The sequence below is a fragment of the Silene latifolia genome, chromosome Y (assembly GCF_048544455.1).
Source record: "Silene latifolia isolate original U9 population chromosome Y, ASM4854445v1, whole genome shotgun sequence".
NCBI lineage: Eukaryota > Viridiplantae > Streptophyta > Magnoliopsida > Caryophyllales > Caryophyllaceae > Silene > Silene latifolia.
This window is the reverse complement of record NC_133538.1, coordinates 154,251,560-154,271,894: the sequence shown is the minus strand read 5'-3', so window position 1 is coordinate 154,271,894 and position 20,335 is coordinate 154,251,560. Positions and strand designations below refer to the sequence as shown.

At 37.4% G+C, this 20,335-nt stretch overlaps 1 protein-coding gene and 1 long non-coding RNA gene across 2 annotated transcripts; both read left to right on the top strand.

The window, feature by feature from the left end:
• Positions 1 to 571: 571 nt before the first annotated feature.
• Positions 572 to 3,711, top strand: LOC141633137 (uncharacterized). Its single transcript, XR_012537939.1, has 4 exons — positions 572 to 722; positions 823 to 890; positions 1,978 to 2,063; positions 3,553 to 3,711. It is a non-coding gene; the product is annotated as an uncharacterized LOC141633137 (long non-coding RNA).
• A 308-nt stretch (positions 3,712 to 4,019) lies between these two features.
• On the top strand, positions 4,020 to 5,705 carry LOC141629212 (uncharacterized). The gene is made up of 3 exons (XM_074442252.1): positions 4,020 to 4,102; positions 4,746 to 5,233; positions 5,446 to 5,705. Exons 1-3 carry the CDS (start codon positions 4,020 to 4,022, stop codon positions 5,703 to 5,705), a joined length of 831 nt encoding a protein of 276 aa, XP_074298353.1.
• Positions 5,706 to 20,335: the final 14,630 nt, after the last annotated feature.

The following is a 20,335-nucleotide window of genomic DNA, read 5'->3' as shown; positions in this document are numbered from 1 at the left end:
TTTATTTTCTCAGCTAATTAATTAATTTCATTATAATTCGTTACGTTAAATTTAGTAATCGTTAATAAGTTCTTTTAAAAGTTAGCTCGAGTTTGTTTAGTTGACTTTTTATGGGTTCATGTAAATAGTTTTATTTATTTAATAACTTTTTGTTTCTTTCTAAGTCCCTTATCGAAGTCGAGCTAAGTGGGCTCCAGGACGGATCGATTAGCTATTTCGAGTTTGTTCCGCTAAATTAGCAAATATCTTTAAAAGCCGCTAATTTAGTTAAAATCTCTAATAATTCCGATTCAAGCTGATATCGTATTATTTCCGTTAACTAGCTGAGTTTATTTTATTTTCACTCATTAAATTTATTTATTATTAATTCCGTTTTATTACTGAAACTTTTACTAAAAACCGATTTTATTAACTCGAGGCGGTTTTAAAAACGAGCGAATTACTTAACGATGAAGAAACGTACGTATAATTAGTAGCTAGCAAGCTAGCTGGTGTCTCATTATTATTATTATTATATTTTAGTATTACTAATATTACTTGTTGTGACCCGTCACTTTCCCTTCATTTCTTCATTTCCCCTTTTTCGTTTCTCCCAGCAACAACAAAAAGAGATCAAAACTCCATTTCCGTCGACATTCAACCCTAGATCCCGGCCCATTTCTCGACCAAATTCCGTAATTTTTGTACCATTCTCTTCCCCTTTCCTTCCTCCTCCTTTTAAGGTAAGAAAGTCTCCTTTTTGTAGTGGTTTCGTCTTTCGCCGTCTTATAAAAGTGTCGTCTTTTAGCTTCTTTATTCCGTTTTCTTGCCCTTTTTTTGAAGGATTCGAAGACCCGGGGTGAGGCTCGTGCCTTGTGGACCATTTATTCGAAGAATAAGGGGCGTTTAAGGTTATATGCTTATGTGTTGACTTAGCCTTGTTAATTAATTGTTACTTTTGATTGGGGTTTGTCATTGATTGTTGAAATAATAGTAATAATAGCTATATTTTTCTATCGTTTTTCTTGTGTGTGAGTTGGGTTATATTATTGCAAGAGTTGAGATGAATTCTTAAGCGAGAACGATAGTCTTTGAGATGAAGTATTGTTTTATCTTAGTTGGATTATATGGGTGATAAGAATATGAATATTTGGTTTATTTAAGGTTGAGAAGTTGGATTTGTATTAGAGAATGAAGCTAATAAAGCATGAATTTCGTAAAAAGGATTTTGGACTTTCGTTAGATCTATCATGATTAGGTATATACGGTATTTGGTCTTTGGCATCAGGTTGCAATATGTGGGATTGAAATAGTGCATTATTACCTCGTATGGTCATAATTTGGGGAAATTTTCATAATTGAATGTTCATGTGGTGTTGGTTTGAGACGGTTTTATACAAGTTTTATTTATCCATTTTGAGAAAAGTTGGTACCTTTGGATTCATGGTGAAGTGGGTGATTATGTTGGGTAATTTAATTGGGTGAATACTATCATTTTAATGCTTAAAATTTCGTCTTAAGACGGTCACAAATGAGCTTCTTTAATAGTGAAAATGGGTTTTGTCGAGCAGTTTTAGCGGGCTGTTTTGACGGGTTTCTTTATGTTAAATTGAACCAACTTTCTTGCTATTGTCTCAAGTACATGTACATATTTGGATTGGGTCTTTTTTACGGGTGAAATTAGTCTTGGTTTGGCCTAGGAAACCGCCCCTAAGACTACCGGACGATGAGGGATTGGCGGTTGGTCGGGTCGTTTCGTGCGGGGATTGTGGCCAGCCTTGTAGGCCTAGGCCGTGGCTGAGCCATGTCGAGGGTACAACCAGGCCGTGGCTGGGCAGGTGCCGGCCATGGCTAGGCCGTAGTCTTGGTTAGATTAATTTTGACCGTGAAATACGTGTATTCGGCCTTAATTCATTTAACTTCCGTCACTTACTTTTACATCCTAAATTGTTTTCCTACCGCCCATTTATATTTATATTTCTCACATAATTATTTTAGGTGCTTCATATGTGGTTGAAGATGAAGAGTAATTTTGGGTTTTAGAAGCTTTCTCAAGCTTTTACTTGTCTCTTTGCTAGCGTAAGGTAACTATTCCGAGTTACTCGACGAATTAATGTCACATTAGTAGTTAATGTGTGCCTGTTGTTTGAAAAGTGTTTAGGTGAATGAATAATGTTATTAGTAAAGATAATAAGGATGGTAAAATTGTGCTCATATTAATAGTTATCACATGTTAGGATAGTTTACAAAATGAAATTGTAATTATTAGGCTCAAATGAATTTTATAGCGATAATTGTAATGTTTTGTTGATTGTGCCGAAAACTGAGCCTTAGTCCCTTTGTCGATGCGATGTCGATTAATTGAGTGATTGGTCAGCCGCAATTTGACCCGTACCTGTCGCAGGGCTGGGGTTGCGGGTAAAAATTCGGTTGGATGAAATTTTGAATGAATTAGATAATCGGCCTTTTTCTTGTTTTAGGCCATCTATTATATTTTTATTTCACATGTGTAGTTAATTGATTTAAGTAGCTTCTTATATTGTAGAAACGGCCCTAGATTCCCCGAAACCTTTAATATGGTTAATATTGTTAGAATTGGAAATTGGTATTGAATTCTTATTGAGGACACTGTTGGATTTGTATGCTGAATAGACAATTATATAGCCTTTCACATGATAGAATGTTAGAATTCATGTTGGTAAGTGGGACTTTTTGCCCTCTTATGGTTAAGTGGGTGTCTTAATTGACTTGTGTGGTGAGTCGTGGGTGGTGTGGGCTAAAGTATTCAAGTGGGACTAGTGGGACTAGGTCCTAGGTGAGTATTTCGGCCTTCATCATAGATAGGTCTTTATAGTCTCTGACGAGTATATGTTCACCGCTTGATAGCCTTTGTGTTCCTGACTAGTGGATTTATATCCAAGTTGGGGCATGACCTCGGTACTTATTTTGATAGTATGGGGTCGACTTAAGTACTAGCCAACCCTTCGGTGGTGTCCTTAGGGTACTCACTTCACTTTGTTTTAAAAAAAGTTGTGGGTCTTGGGTGCGGTGGTGTGTATCCGCATGTCAGGTCTCTTGTGATTTTAGGCTAGGGTTGTGTTGTCTCTTGGCCATGTTTTCTTAATAGTAACCGCCGAGCCAAGATACCGGTTCGATTACCTTCCCTAACTCGTGGTATAGACTCGAGTTACAAAGTGACTATTGACGGTGCTAAGAACTTATGCCTGTCTTTGATATATTGCCCTTTCTTGTATGGTGATTCTATGAATCATAGAAGGTGAGATGCAAGCCGGCTATGGTTGATAGAGTTTGGATTCCTGGATGTTATGTGATTCACATGATAGTGTAGTATGAGTCGGTCTAGTTTTCACATGCTAGGACTATGTGTTGTTATATTGTTGTTCACATGATAAGCACGATTGTCTAGCATCTATATGCTAGGGCATTGTGTGATTCGTATTCATATTCTTATGTTTACATGTTATATTAATTATGACATTTCGTGGCTGGGAGAACTCGGAGTTACTCCCCACTGACTGTGGCTTTCGTATTTGTATAAAATGCGAATGACAGGTAGGTGATGCATATATGGGGTACATGGACGAGCTAGCGAGCAAAGTAACCTTGGGACCTAGACTGGTTTTATTTCATTGTGACCCTTAAACCCTTTTTATGTCACATACATTTTAGGGACATATGTCTCCCTCTTTTTCTTTGGTTTGTATCACTTTATTCTCATGACTTTAGCATAGTTATGTAAATTAGTCTACGTTAGCATTTGCGGTGTTGACATCCTCCTTTCCGGAAATGTTTGTGAATGGTTTAGAAAAGTTTTAAAAATGACAGGTTTTTAATTAGTTGAACCAATTACAAACATATCCTGTCAGTTTTTCTGTAGAATTACGTGTTTACTTTTCCACAATAAATGAGGGTGTCACACACAGGCCCAACACTCTTAACAAAAGCCTCCTTGGTCCAACTCTTATCCACTTGGGGAAAGAAAAGTAATATAAACATAAAATACCTCCTTCTCCCCACCGATGTGGGAGAAGAGGCAAAATGAGTTTGTGTGTGAAACCATCTCATGGCTGTTTGAGGAAAATTTTAATCTTTTGGTTACATGGTTGTTTACATGGATGAATTAGTGAATAAACCATCTTATTCATGTTTACTATTTGTATTTAATTATGTCATGAAGATGTGAGTTTGGAAATGTGTGATTTGGACACATTGAGTATAATTGGTTGTTTGGAGTGTGTAAACTATTGATTTGAGAACAATTAGGTAAAGTTGAAAAAAAAAATTAGACAAGATTTGACCTGAAGAGAAGTTAAGCACAACTCCTCCTGTTCTGCAAGATATGCAGGATTTCAACTCCTGCTTATCCTCTTGCCATCTTGATGATATTAATAGCACTAGACAAGATCTGACCTGGACTAATGAACTAGACCCACACTCAAGAGTTTGGTCAAAATTAGATAGGGTCCTTGTAAATCACACTTGGATATCTACGTTCCCCAACTCTTATGTTGTGTTCCATGAAGCTGGTCTTTCTGAGCACTCCCCTGTGCTTGTCCATATTTCCGATGATTTTAAAACTCTTAAAAGATTTAGCTTTCTCAACGGTTAGATTAATCATCCTAATTATTTGAAGACTGTTCAAGATGCTTGGAAAACTGAAAAAAAAGGAGCCCTATATTTTGTCTTTTTGAAAAACTCAAAAATGTAACGCATGCTTTGACCAAGCTCCATTTTACTGAGTTTAGGAATATCACTTCTAGAGTCCAAAAGGCCAAAGCTGATCTTCAAACTTATCAGAAGCATCTTACAACCGACCCTCTCTCTAGTAGGCTTATTCATGAGGAAAGAGTTTTAATTTTTAAATATAGCAAGCTTAAATCTTCTGAGCATGCCATATTTCAACAAAGGGCAAAGTTGAAACATATCCAAGAGGATGACAGCTGCTCCAAATATTTTTTTGCGAAGATTGCTGAAAGAAAATATCAGCAAATAATAGGAGGCATAAAAGATCATCATTGTAATATGCATACTGGATTGGAGGAAGTTGGGCAGGCATTTCCGGATTACTATAAGTCTCTTCTTGGCACTAAGACTGTCACTTCTCCTTTGGATTCTTCTTTCTTTGACTCTGGACCTTCCCTCTCTTCTAAGGATCAGCAGTCCCTCATTGCTAAAATCTTTGATCAGGACATTAAAAATGCAGTGTTCAGCATTGATTCAAACAGCAGTCCAGGTATAGATGGATTCTCCTCAGGTTTCTTTAAATCTGCTTGGGAAATCATTGGAAGGGATTACTATAGGACTATTCATAGTTTTTTCAAAACTATAATAAGATGCCCAAGCAAGCCAACACTACTCTTCTCACATTAATCCCTAAGAAAATGGTTCCTTCCTCTGTATTGGACTTCAGACCAATATCTTCCTGCACTATATTCTATAAAACAGTTAGTAAGATTCTATCTCATAGACTCCAACAGGTTCTTCCTTCTTTAGTGGGTGGAGAACAAGCAACCTTTATCAAGGGGAGAAATATATTTGGGAATATCATGATATCCCAATGTCTGGTTAAGGGCCATAAAAGGAAGAATATATCTAGATGCCTCATAAAGGTTGATATTAAGAAGACATTTGAACTCTTTAATGGGACTTCATTGATAATATTCTCAAAATCTATGAGTTTACTAGTACTTTCAGAGACTGGATAATGGGATATATTTCAAGTACTTTGTTTTCTTTAAAAATTAATGGTAGGATTACTGGTTTCTTTCAAGGACAGGGTGGGGTTAGGCAGGGTGACCCTTTATCTCCATACATTTTTGTACTAAGTATGGTGGAGTAAAACTACTAAGACTCGAATTTTGGATGATTAAGACTCGAATTTTAACAGTGTAACGGACTATTTGATTGTGATTAAAATGACTAGAACAAACATAAATAACAATGATGTTTGACAGAAACTCTAAGGACTTAACTTGGACACTTGAATGGACTGTTTTAAGGACCAACAAACAACACAAGGACAGATTTTAAAGCTAACAAAACACTCAACCCAAACAAGGCAAGAAATAGCCTGTTTTGGACAAAAATAAGACCTTACATAACTTGATTAATTTGAATGAAAGCAATGGAAATAAGATTGTTATTTAAATGCTTATGAACTAAACATTCAAATAACAATTTCCACAATGACTTAAAGCAATGAAAACAGAAACTTTGGGACTGTTTTGACACGAAAACAAGAACAAGTAACCGAGATATGACTTAAACTAGATCACGAAACAGGTTTAAGCCTTGGAATTAAACTCAAGATCACGAAGTAAGAGCTAATTCCGCCTCAAACACTAAGTAATGAGGAGTTTTCTGCACTAAGCAAGAAGAAAGTTGATTGAAAACTTCAATTTTAAACTCATATTTTAATTTACTCAAATCTGAGATTCTCATTAGGTTTGCTTGGTTTATATAGACCAAGCCTTACAATCTTGACCCTTGATTACAAACTACATCTAAGGGCCACAAAATGAGCAGCTAAAGGACTTAAAAAATGGCAGCCAAAGTCTTACAATGCTGAAATTGAAAATGACATAAAGCAAAGAAATTATAAAGTAAACTAATAGTCCAATCTTCCTTGTTTGTAGCTCAACTTCTTATTTATGATTATATGGACTGGTTGGAGGCTTGTGGAACCGTGTATGACTCCTATGCTGCACCCAAAAAGTCTCTTGAGCTTTGTTGGAATAAAAGAGGAAAGATTGATAGCGACATTTAGCTCATTGTTCAAAACCGGGTCCCCTTGTATCTTTGCAAAGATTCTTCAAATAATTTCTGAATGGTAGCTCTAGGAGATAAAAGATCCGATACAAAAACGTCCCAAACTCACCCAAGATAAGAATTAGGATGGTTGGAGCCATGACTTCTTAGACGGTTTTGGAGTTAGACCTCAAATTATGACGTGGTACAAAACCGTGGAAAATGGAGCTTGGTGTTGTTTCCAATTTCACTTCAATCCCTCCCTCTTCAAAAGGACTTGTCCTCAAGTCCTTGAAATAATCATCCTCAATTTCCTCATAGCTTGGACTCAGTTCCCCAATATCAAATGTGACATGAATTCCTAAGAGATCAATCTTGTACTTGTTGAACCCAATTTGCTTGATGACTTTGAAAGAACCTTTTTCACTTGCCATGGACTGTTTTTTCCTTTGCATGATGACGTTACTCTTGTTCATATTCACCCATACAAGGTATCCCGGCCTGAATACTTGTGTTTGCTTCAGAGTCATGGACATTTCTTTGCATTTGGTGGCCTTAGCATGGATGGGAGGTTCCTTTTCAACTCGTTTCTTGACTCCTTTCCATTTCTCAACAATTGGCTCGAAAATTTGTATTTGGGCAGCCTCATTGCCGTGGCCATTGCCACTAGCCTTATATTCAAATTCAAATGAGCTAGTTGAACTTGGAATAGAGAATGTAGTAGGCTCACATTGCAAGCTTTCAAAGAAACCATCGATTTGATCTTTCCATTTGAGTAATGCTTGAACCCTTGGCTCCTTGAACTCATCTTTGGCATGGATAATATGGACAGTCCCCACGCCATCGTCCCCTTGACTCACCTTGTCTTTATTGATCAATAATACTTTCTTGGATGGTTCAAACATGGACTCGGGTGGTAGGGGTGCTAGCATAACTTTCTTTGAACAAGGCTTGAAAGTCTAGGTGTTGTCTTGACCATTGTGCATTGAATCTTTATCAAACTCCCATGGCCTGCCAAGTAGAAGATGGAAAGCATCCATAGGTAGAACATCACAAAGAACCTCATCAACATAGCTCTTGCCCACAGAGAAGGACACTAGGCATTGCTTATCCACCTTAATTTCAGCCCCTTTGTTGAGCCACCTCAACTTGTAAGGATTAGGATGATTTTGTGTAGGCAAAGAGAGCTTCTCAATTAGAGTATTAGAAGCCACATTGGTACAACTTCCTCCATCAATGATAAGGTTGCAAAATCTCCCTTGAATGGTGCACCTAGACCTAGAGAGTTGTTGTGACACCCCCCGATAAAGCGGAAAATATAACTTATAAATTCAAGCGAAAAAAGGAATTTTTTGAAGCTTTTAAGATTTAAAGCGCAGGTTCATTAAAATACAAAACACAAATAAAGAATGCGGAGATAAAGTTTAAATTATACAAACGTGATAGTCAATGGTGAGGGAAAATATATCCCTCAAATGACAATACAATAAAAGGTGAGTCTAAACAATCCTAATAAACCAACTATTAGGCTAAAGTGATCGCTAGCTCACACATGTCTTCACCCCATGAATGCACCACTAATACCTGTCATTCATGTAAACATGAACGCCACAGTCAGTGAGGAGTAACTCAAGGTTCTCCCAGCCACAAAATGTCAAAATGAACACAACAAAGAACTCAATTAGATAAATTATGTAATATACTTACAAAAGATATGAATATCAAGTTAATATATTTAAACATGTCAATTAAATGAGATGGAATACGATAGATCAATATTAGCATAATGGAGACTCACTATTCATGTGAAATAATTAAATAATATGAAAGATAAGATTACGGTCATTTATGCAATAGCACGCATTTTAAGGAATTACAGCATAGATATGAGATTAGAATCCGAATCATATGAAACAGTTAAGTAAGGGGTCAATCAATGCAAGTTACAAGAATAGAAACAGTAGCCATTATTTGGAAAACCACTTAGCAAACATTGCACGGGACGTGGCTACTAATGTCACATTCATACTTATGGCTTGCATCTCACCATAAGAACGGATGGGAACATCAATCCCGATGATAATATCGCAACTAGATGGCTTATAGCTCACCCCTAGTATCCGATAGGACCAAGTCGAACAACACATGAAAGACAAATACCAATATCTATAACCAAGCAAGACCTTTACTACTCATATATAAATATATAATTCCCCTGGTAGGACGATAATGGTACTCCCAAGACTCAGTCCTAGTCTAAATCTGGCCAGACTCTCGGGGCAGAACGGTCCCCGATTCGACATGCGGCAGAACAGTCCGCATCCAAGACTCGAAGACAGATCGGAAATCGAGAACCCACAATCGGCATAACAGTCCGAAAGAGGAGGAAACTATGAGTTAAACCCACAAACGGCAGGACAGTCCGAAAGAGGCGTAAAGATAAGTCAAGCAATACGGTATAGTATAAAGTATTATCATAAGAATACGACTCAACCAAGCGATACAAATCAACTTGGAATGAGACTAATAATGTAATGAGCCGATGATGATCCAAGTAAGACATTACATGCCAAATTATATTCATGAATATGAATAAACAACCCATTTCTTCAATATTTGTCACTTGAATAAAAATGTATACAAACGGAAATGAACCATTTATAATAATCAAAACAAGGACTTAATTATAAATGACTCAAATGTAATATAAAACATTTATTACTTACAAGGCATAAACAATTAAGTTGGACTCATATTAAAATGGAAACATGTCATTTCATATACAAATGAGATAATAATGAATATATTCCACAATTATAAACCATGTGAGAAGAATAAAAAAAAGAGAATGTACCCATTGTATATTTTATGTATGTAAACACGATTCTTAGGTTCCAACTAGTATCCATTTTTGTAAATCTTAATGGTCCTGACCCGATTGAACATAGGCAATTACACTCTTTATATGGTGAACTATCATTTGTAACCAATGTACGAGTTTAAGTCCCTTTTACTTTCAATTTTAACAGGAAGGTCTTAAACTTATAGTAAGACTCTCTTAGAGGAGACTTAACAAAGCCTAAAAGTAGCAAAGTGATGTTTTGATGGCTGATATGAACCCTCATAAGGAATCGCACAATGACCCTAATATGATCAGAACTCAGACAATCATATCTCTTTGCACTTATAATTGAAGCATGTTAAAGACTGAATTTCTCCCATACCACCAACCTAATTCACAAATGTATATGTATCCAAGATAGGAGCTAACAAATTGACTCGACTAGTGACAAAATCGACACCAAAATCGCACTCAAAAACGTCCTATGCAGCCCCTTTATTCACGGTTTTCACATAGTCCGTTTGCTATACTTCGACATTAAAGAGACAGGTTTTAAGACGGAATTTAACACGATAAATTCAAGCATACAAGTATTCAAATCTAAAAAAAATGGTACAACTATAGGAGAAAAATTAAAGATATTAATTGAACGGTTTCGCGGACACTTGTACTCTCATCGTATGAAACAGGAGGATAGTTACAAACTCAATGTCTGTAAGTATAATTAATATGCCGAAAGAGTGATGTCTGGGAAACAAATTGTGCAACACATTTCCATAGCCAACTTGCTGATCATCAAAGGATAATGGAAGTGAAATCGATTCTCCTCCCAAACAACCCACCATTTTATTGAGTAAACACGGTCCAAAACTAGCACAAGTTGCGACGGAATTTCACATATAAAACACAAGGCACTAAAATACTTCAAGCAAGCATATAAGTCGGTATAATTCCAATACATTCTACCATTCTAGTGAGAAAAGCACAAAGGACCAAACTTTATCAAACAAAGGTATGTAAAACGACACATAATACGGAATTTCGACATTTTTGTCGAGTAACGTATTACCGTTACCTTAAACGCTCCTTATCCTTCGAATAAACGGTACCATAGCTTGAATCTTCCACCGGGTATTCAAAACCTTCATCAAGGAGCAAGAAAACGAAAGGTTTGAGGCAAAAACCGAAACTTTTTATAAGACGGCGAAAATCGAAACCATCACAAATGTAACACCCCGTAATTTCGGACCGTTATTATATTGCGGAAGTAATTTATTAATCAAGTTGAATTTAATATTAATGTATTTGAAGTAATAATAATTCAATGAAATATAATTCTATTATATTTTGAAGTAAAGTATTTATTTTGATAGTTTCGAAATGTTTAAAAATAGTTTAAATCATGTAAAAACCTTTTATTTCGAAATAAGGGCATATCGGGAAAAATGGCAATTCTTGTGAAAATTAGGCAAACGATTTTGGAAATGGGTCATATGAGTACTCAATCTTCTTGTAATCTCGTGTTTAAGAACTTTGACATTGTCGGAATTTGCATTTGACAAACGGTTCAAATTATCGTCGTAACGAGCCAAAACCGACTAATGAAATTCCGCCAAATTCCCGCTCCTTTCCCCCTTTCCACGGCACACCTCCCCTTCCTCCTTCCCTTTGCATTTTTTATTTTCCACCTTCATTTTCCTTGAACATTCTAAAGCCTTCTAAACTAAAAACACCATTTTTATACTAAAACCTAAGCTTTCTCCGCTAATTTTCATCATAATTTACTCGTTTCTACTCCAAATTTCATAAGGATTACATATTTGGAATCCTCTCTTCATTTCCAACATCCTAGTATGTATTAAATTCATTTTCCCTAAATTTATTTTGTCCACCATTTTTTTAGGGTTTTGATTATAGTGCTTATAATTGTGTTTTTATTGTTTATTTAGGTGAAGATTTAGAAGACGAGTTTGGAGACTCGTATATAGTTGAAGATAGTGGCTAGCATGTATATTAGGAATTGGTATTGAATACTTCTTGCAGGTTGTTGTGTTTGTCATAGATAGGTCTTTATAGTCTTTGACGAGTGTATGTTCACTGCTCAATAGCCTTTGTGTTCCTGACTTGGTGGGTTTATATCCAAGTTGGGGCATGACCTCGTTACTTATTTTGAGAGTAAGTGGTCAGCTTAAGTACTAGCCAACCCTTTGGTGGACTCCTTAGGGTACTCACATGGTTTTATAAAATTGTGGGTCTTGGGTGCGGTGGCGTGTATCCGCATGTCTAGGTCTGTGCAGATTTAGGACTAGGGTTGTGTTGTGTCTTGGCCATGTTTTGATAGAACCTCTGAGCCAAGATACCGGTCCGATTACCTTCCCTACCTCGTGGTATAGACTCGAGTTACAGAGTGACTATTGACCGTGCTAAGAACTTATGCCTGTCTTTGATATATTGTCCTTTCTTGTATGGTGATTTTATGAATTGTAATGGGTGAGATGCAAGCCGGTTACAATTGATAAAGTTTGGATTACTGTTTGTTATATGTTTCACATGATAGCTTAAATTGGTTAGTTTAGTGTTCATATGTTAGAATACTTGATAATTAAATTATTTATCATGTTGTTTACATGTTACATTAAATATGACATTTCGTGGTTGGGAGGACTCGAAGTTACTCCCCCTTTGAATTGTGGCTTTCGTGTTTGTATAAAATGCGATTGACAGGTTGATGATGATTAGATGGGGTACACGGACGAGCTAGTGAGCAAAAGAACCTTGGACCTAGTTTGGTTATATTTTGTAGTAAACCTTTAAACATATGGATGTGTTTATATTTTGGAGGGACATAGGTCTCCCTCTTTTACTTTGGTTTGTATCACTATATTCTCGCGACTTTAGCTATGTTATGTAAATTAATTTGTTAGTATTTGCAGGTTTTGGCACTCTTCATTTGGAAATGTTTGTGAATGGTTTAGAAAAGTTTTTAAAATTACAGGTTTTATCTAGTTGAACCAATTACAAACATATCCTGTCAGTTTTTCTGTAGAATTTACGTGTTTATTTAACGCTAAAAATGAGGGTGTCACAGTTGGTATCAGAGCTTGTTGCTCCCGACGCACGTTTGTGCACCCCACTTAAAATCACTTGACCTTTAAATAATAAACGTGAGAGATGGGTAGGATGGGTAGATTTAGGATTTTATGTGGTAGTCTGTTTGTGATTGGTAATTGTTAAGTACTAATTAAATTTTCTCTTTTGCAAGATGGCTCCGCCAAGAAGAGTTGATGATGCTATTTTACTAGCTCTTACTCAAATTCTCCAAAACTAACAAAACCAGCAGAATCAACAAGCTCCTCCTCCTCCTCCGCCTCCTGAGGGTACTCCAGGCACCTATACTTGGGTGGCTAACCAATTAACCCGAATCAACACTCCCACATATGGTGGAGAAATTGATCCAGTTGCTCTTACGGGGTGGTTTCGGGAGTTAGAGAAAAGCTTTACGTTGTATGATGTTAAGAAGGAACATAAAGTGAAGCTGGCATCTCACTTCCTAGTACGAGAAGCAGATCGATGGTGGTCCATGACTGGGCCTACCGTTTCATCTGAACCGGGATTTGACTGGGAACGTTTCAAGGAATTAGTGGAGGCCCGATTCTATCCGCAAGAACTTAAACAGCAGAAGTTGAAAGAATTCATGGAATTAAAGCAAGGAAGCCTTCCTGTTCAGGCCTTCACTGATAAATTCAACGAGTTGGCTCATTATGCTACTAGATTGGTGAAGGATGACAACGAAAAAGCTTTCTTTTTTTATCTTGAAAAGCTCTCTCCTAAAATCAAAAGCATGGTCTATCGGGACTCCACCAGCTTTGTTTCAATTTACAATGATGCTTTATGGGCTGAGAATGCACTGAAAGACATTGAAAATGAAGCTCGTGCAACTTGATTCCAGTCTTGGCAAGAGGCCTTTATATCCATCTTCTAGGCCCTATACTCCTTCACCCAGGTTCACCTCTTCTCCCCTCGACCCAAACAAGAGGAGATATGTTCCTCTTGTGCAAGTTAACCGGGGTGGTCAATCTTGACTTTTAACAACAATAAAGGTGCTAAAGACCGAGTGTGCTATAATCGCAAGAAACCAAAGACATCCTGGTAAATGCTTCGTTGATCCTATCATATGCTTTTTTTGCAACAAACCGGGCCACAAGGCCAATGTTTGCCTGGAGAAGAAGGTGACGGCTCCTACTACTCCTGCTGCCCCAGAGAGGCCGAAAGGCAGGATTTTTGTCATGAGCCGAGCGAAGCCGAGGCACACCCCGATATCATTCTTGGTACATTTTCTATTTTTGATGTTCCTTGTTTGGTACTATTTGATACGGGTGCCTCTTTATCTTTTATTTCAATGAAACTCTCCGATAAATTATCACTTGAATCATCACATGGAGAAAGCACATCTATATCCTTACCCTCCGTGATGTCTTTTCTGTTCTAAAATCTATCAGGAAGTCCCTATTTCTATTGCGGGATCTATATTTCAGCAAATCTTTTCCGATTTCCGCTTGAAGAATTTGATGTCATTTTGGGCATGGATTGGTTACATACTTATCATGCTCGATTTGAATGTCGGGACCAGAAAATAATTCTTACAAGCCCTTCAGGTCACCGTGTGTCTTATCAAGTGGTTAAAAGACAAACCGGTGCTAAATTAATTTCTGCTATGAAGTTTGTCAATGCGATGAAAAAGGGTCATCAAGCCTTCTTGTGTATGGTGACTCCTTATGATTCTTCCTCTCTCGCCTCCTAAAGAGAATGTTCTGTGGTATGTGAATTTCCGATGTTTTTCCGATGAGCTACCGGAATTCCTCTCTGAAAGGGAAGTTGAATTTACTATTGATCTTATTCCTGGTACCGGCCCTATTGCTAAAGCTCCTTATAGGCTGGCACCGTCTGAAATGAAAGAGCTGAAGGCTCAGCTGGATGATTTGATTGCCAAAGGTTTTATCCAACCTAGCTCTTCACATTGGGGTGCTCCTGTTCTGTTTGTAAGAAAGAAGGATGGATCTATGCGGTTATGCATAGATTATCGTGAACTTAACCGGGTTACTATCAAGAATAAATATCCTCTTCCTAGAATTGATGATCTTTTCGACCAACTCCTAGGTGCTTCCACTTTTTCCAAAATTGACCTTCGTTCGGGCTATCATCAGATTCCAGTCCGAGAAGCTGACATTCCTAAAACCGCCTTCAGTACGAGATATGGTCATTTCGAGTTTACAGTGATGCCATTCGGATTGACCAATGCTCCAGCAGTATTCATGGATCAGATGAACCGTACTTTCAGAGAACACCTTGACAAATGCGTTGTAGTGTTCATTGATGACATCCTGATCTATTCTAAATCTGAAGAAGAACATGCCCAACACCTTCGTGCTATTTTGGAGATTTTGCGCCGTGAAAAATGGTATGCTAAATTCTCTAAATGTGAATTCTGGTTACCTAAAGTGACCTTCCTTGGGCACGTCATTTCGAAAGAGGGCGTTACGGTAGATCCTGCCAAAATCGAAGCCGTTGTTAATTGGAAAAGTCCGACCAATGTTTCTAAAATCCGTAGTTTCCTTGGCTTGGCGGGTTACTATCGGCGGTTTGTGAAGGATTTTTCAAAGATTGCTAGGCCGATGACTCGATTCTTTGAAGAAAGAGTCTAAATTTGTGTGGTCCGAGGAGTGTGAAAATGCCTTCCAGGAATTGAAAAAGAGGTTGACTACCGCTCCGGTGTTAACCTTACCTGAAGAAGGAGTGGACTTTGATGTTTACTGTGATGCTTCTAAGCATGGTATAGGTTGTGTCTTGATGCAAAAAGGGAAAGTCATTGCGTATGCCTCTCTGACTTAGAGTTCATGAAGTTAACTACCCGACTCATGATCTTGAATTAGCTGCGGTGGTGCATGCTTTGAAGATTTGGAGACATTACCTCATTGGAGTCCATTGCAACATCTACACCGACCACAAAAGCCTGAAATACCTCTTTACCCAAAAAGATCTAAACATGAGGCAAAGAAGATGGTTGGAATTGGTGAATGACTATGATGCCGACCTAATTTATCACGAAGGAAAAGCTAATGTGGTGGTGATGCTCTTAGCGAGAAAATCTTGTCATTCTTTGAATTCTTTTCGGGAATTACCTCCTGAACTTGCTTTAGAACTTCAAAAATTGGGAATAAGCCTTGTAAAAAGGGGCTCTAATCATCTTAATGCCATGTCATTTAAACCGACTTCTACCGTGAGATCCGTGCTTGCCTTCCCGATGATCCTACTCTCAAATCCATTCGAGCTAAAATTCAACTTGGGCAAGCTAAGGATTGTAAGATTGATGATGATGGGTATCTTCGTTATCAAGGTAGAATCTATGTTCCGGGGCACTAATTTGAGAAAAAGAATTCTTGATGAAGCACACCTCTCTCCTTACTCCGTTCATCCGGGAAGTACCAAAATGTACAAAGATTTGAGATTACAATTCTGGTGGCCTAGGATGAAGATTGAAGTTATGGAGTATGTCAGTAAATGCCTCACCTGCCAGAAAGTAAAGATTGAGCATCAAAAGCCCGGAGGTTTGCTTCAACCCTTGGATGTTCCTCTTTGGAAATGGGAGTCTATTTCCATGGATTTTGTGATGGCTTTACCCAGGACTTCCACTGGGAAGAATGCTGTTCGGGTGGTTGTGGACCGATTGACTAAGTGTGCTCGGTTTATCCCCATCAAAGAGACCTGGAGATTAGAAGTTCTAGCTCGTGTCTATGTGGATGAGGTAGTGCGCTATCATGGGGTTCCTAAAGATATAGTTTCAGATTGGGACCCTCGATTTTGTTCTCGTTTCTGGACTGCATTACAGGAGGCCTTGGGTAGTAAACTATTGATGAGCACTGCTTTTCACGCCGCCACTGATGGTCAAACCGAAAGAATAATTCAAACTTTAGAGGATCTTCTTCGTGCCTGTGCCTTAGATTTCCAAACTTCCTGGGAGAAATGTTTACCTCTGGTTGAGTTCTCTTACAACAACAGCTATCAAACCTCCATTAAAATGGCACCATATGAAGCTCTGTACGGTAGAAAATGCCGTACTCCAGTCTGTTGGGATCAAACCCAAAATGTTCCAATGTTAGGACCTGATTTGGTGACCGAGTCCATTGAACAAGTTAAAATCATTCGGGAGCGGATGAAAGCCGCTCAGGACCGTCAAAAATCATATGCTGATGTCCGTCGTCGACCACTTTCTTTTGAGGTTGATGATCAAGTATTCCTTAAAGTGTCACCTATGAAAGGGGTGAAACGGTTTGGCGTAAAAGGGAAGCTGAGCCCTAAATATATTGGACCTTTCCGGGTGATTGAAAAGATTGGTCCCTGCTCGCTACCGTTTAGAATTGCCCCCAAATCTGAGCAAGGTTCACAATGTCTTCCATGTTTCTCAGTTGAGGAAGTAAATTAGTGACCCTAGCCATATCATCCAAGAAGAGATACCTGAATTGGAGCCTAACTTGGCGGTTGAAGAAAGGCCAATCCGGATTCTCGAAAAAGCCAACAAGCAACTTAGGAGCAAAGTTGTACCTCTAGTCCGTGTTCTTTGGCGTTGTGGAAATGTCGAAGAAGAGACTTGGGAGACTGAAGCTTCTATGTTAGCTAAATATCCTGAATTATTCTCGTAAGGTATTCCTTTTTCTTACTCTTTTTCCGCGTTACTAGGACGTATTTAATCATAATTAGTAAAGATATTATTCTTATTATAGAACTTTGAACTAAAATTTTGAAAATGCTTTTATGATTTTTAATGGTTTTAACATTAATGAGTGTTAAATCTCGTTATTGGAGACGTCCCAATAATGGGTTTTCTCATTTATTGGTGTAGAAATATTTTTATATCTTGATATGAAATGTGGATGTTTTTGTCTGATCAACAAGAGTATCACCGTTTCATTGAAAAGATACCTATATTTTTCTTATGATTATATTATTAAGATGTTGTTTACTATAATTTCTCTTTCTAAGTTTCGAGGACGAAACTTTTTAAAAGGAAGGGTGATTGTAACACCCCGTAATTTCGGACCGTTATTATATTGCGGAAGTAATTTATTAATCAAGTTGAATTTAATATTAATGTATTTGAAGTAATAATAATTCAATGAAATATAATTCTATTATATTTTGAAGTAAAGTATTTATTTTGATAGTTTCGAAATGTTTAAAAATAGTTTAAATCATGTAAAAACCTTTTATTTCGAAATAAGGGCATATCGGGAAAAATGGCAATTCTTGTGAAAATTGGGCAAACGATTTTGGAAATGGGTCATATGAGTACTCAATCTTCTTGTAATCTCGTGTTTAAGAACTTTGGCATTGTCGGAATTTGCATTTGACAAGCGGTTCTAATTTTCGTCGTAACGAGCCAAAACCGACTAATGAAATTCCGCCAAATTCCCGCTCCTTTCCCCCTTTCCACGGCACACCTCCCCTTCCTCCTTCCCTTTGCATTTTTTCTTTTCCACCTTCATTTTCCTTGAACATTCTAAAGCCTTCTAAACTAAAAACACCATTTTTATACTAAAACCTAAGCTTTCTCCGCTAATTTTCATCATAATTTACTCCTTTCTACTCCAAATTTCATAAGGATTACATATTTGGAATCCTCTCTTCATTTCCAACATCCTAGTATGTATTAAATTCATTTGCCCTAAATTTATTTTGTCCACCATTTTTTTAGGGTTTTGATTATAGTGCTTATAATTGTGTTTTTATTGTTTATTTAGGTGAAGATTTAGAAGACGAGTTTGGAGACTCGTATATAGTTGAAGATAGTGGCTAGCATGTATATTAGGGTTTGGTGTTCAAGGTGCTAATTGCTCATTCTTAGCTTAAGGTAACATATTTCGAGTTACTCGACGAATAAATGTCACATTCTTTGCTTTTTGTGTGATTTTGTGTATGTTAATTGAGTGGTTTATTTCACATGAAAATATGGGTTAGATTCATGTCTTTTGTAAGTTTATGTTCACATATTAGTATGGAAATGAAATGGGAATGATTAATTGATGCTTAAAACGATGTTAAAATGAACAAAAACGGAGAAACGGAGAATTGGGGGTGGCGGCACAGCAGGCCCAGCAGGCCCGGCAGGCCCATGCAGGCCCACGGCAGCCCTGGGTCGGCCCGTTGCTTGTTTTCGTGATTTTTCATGCGTTGTTCGTCGTTTCGGGTTTTTTAATGTTATATTTAGTATAAGTAACATATTGGTAATCTTAAGAAATGAATAATGTTAGTAGTAAATATAATGTTGATGGTAAAATTATGCTTATATTGGTAGTTTGCACATGTTAGGATAGGTTATGAGATGAAATTGTAATGAATATGCTTGAAATGAATTTTATAGCGATAATTGCAATGTTTGGATGATTATGCCGAAAACTGAGCCCTTAGTCCCTTTGATCAATCGATGTCGATCAATTGTGTGATTGGTCAGCCGCGATTGAACCCGTACCTGTCGCAGGGCTGGGGTTGCGGGTAAAAATTCGGTTGGATGAAATTATTGTGTAAATGGGATAATTGGCCTTATTCTTGTTTTAGGCCATCTATTATGTTTTTATTTCACATGTGTTGTTAGTTGATTTGAATGGTTTCTTATATTGTAGAAAAGGCCCTAGATTCCCTGAAACCTTTAATATTGTTAATATTGCTTGAAATGGAATTGGTATTGAATACTTCTTGCAGGTTGTTGTGTTTGTCATAGATAGGTCTTTATAGTCTTTGACGAGTGTATGTTCACTGCTCAATAGCCTTTGTGTTCCTGACTTGGTGGGTTTATATCCAAGTTGGGGCATGACCTCGTTACTTATTTTGAGAGTAAGTGGTCAGCTTAAGTACTAGCCAACCCTTTGGTGGACTCCTTAGGGTACTCACATGGTTTTATAAAATTGTGGGTCTTGGGTGCGGTGGTGTGTATCCGCATGTCTAGGTCTCTTGTGATTTAGGACTAGGGTTGTGTTGTGTCTTGGCCATGTTTTGATAGAACCTCTGAGCCAAGATACCGGTCCGATTACCTTCCCTACCTCGTGGTATAGACTCGAGTTACAGAGTGACTATTGACCGTGCTAAGAACTTATGCCTGTCTTTGATATATTGTCCTTTCTTGTATGGTGATTTTATGAATTGTAATGGGTGAGATGCAAGCCGGTTACAATTGATAAAGTTTGGATTACTGTTTGTTATATGTTTCACATGATAGCTTAAATTGGTTAGTTTAGTGTTCATATGTTAGAATACTTGATAATTAAATTATTTATCATGTTGTTTACATGTTACATTAAATATGACATTTCGTGGTTGGGAGGACTCGAAGTTACTCCCCACTGAATTGTGGCTTTCGTGTTTGTATAAAATGCGATTGACAGGTTGATGATGATTAGATGGGGTACACGGACGAGCTAGTGAGCAAAAGAACCTTGGACCTAGTTTGGTTATATTTTGTAGTAAACCTTTAAACATATGGATGTGTTTATATTTTGGAGGGACATAGGTCTCCCTCTTTTACTTTGGTTTGTATCACTATATTCTCGCGACTTTAGCTATGTTATGTAAATTAGTTTGTTAGTATTTGCAGGTTTTGGCACTCTTCATTTGGAAATGTTTGTGAATGGTTTAGAAAAGTTTTTAAAATTACAGGTTTTATCTAGTTGAACCAATTACAAACATATCCTGTCAGTT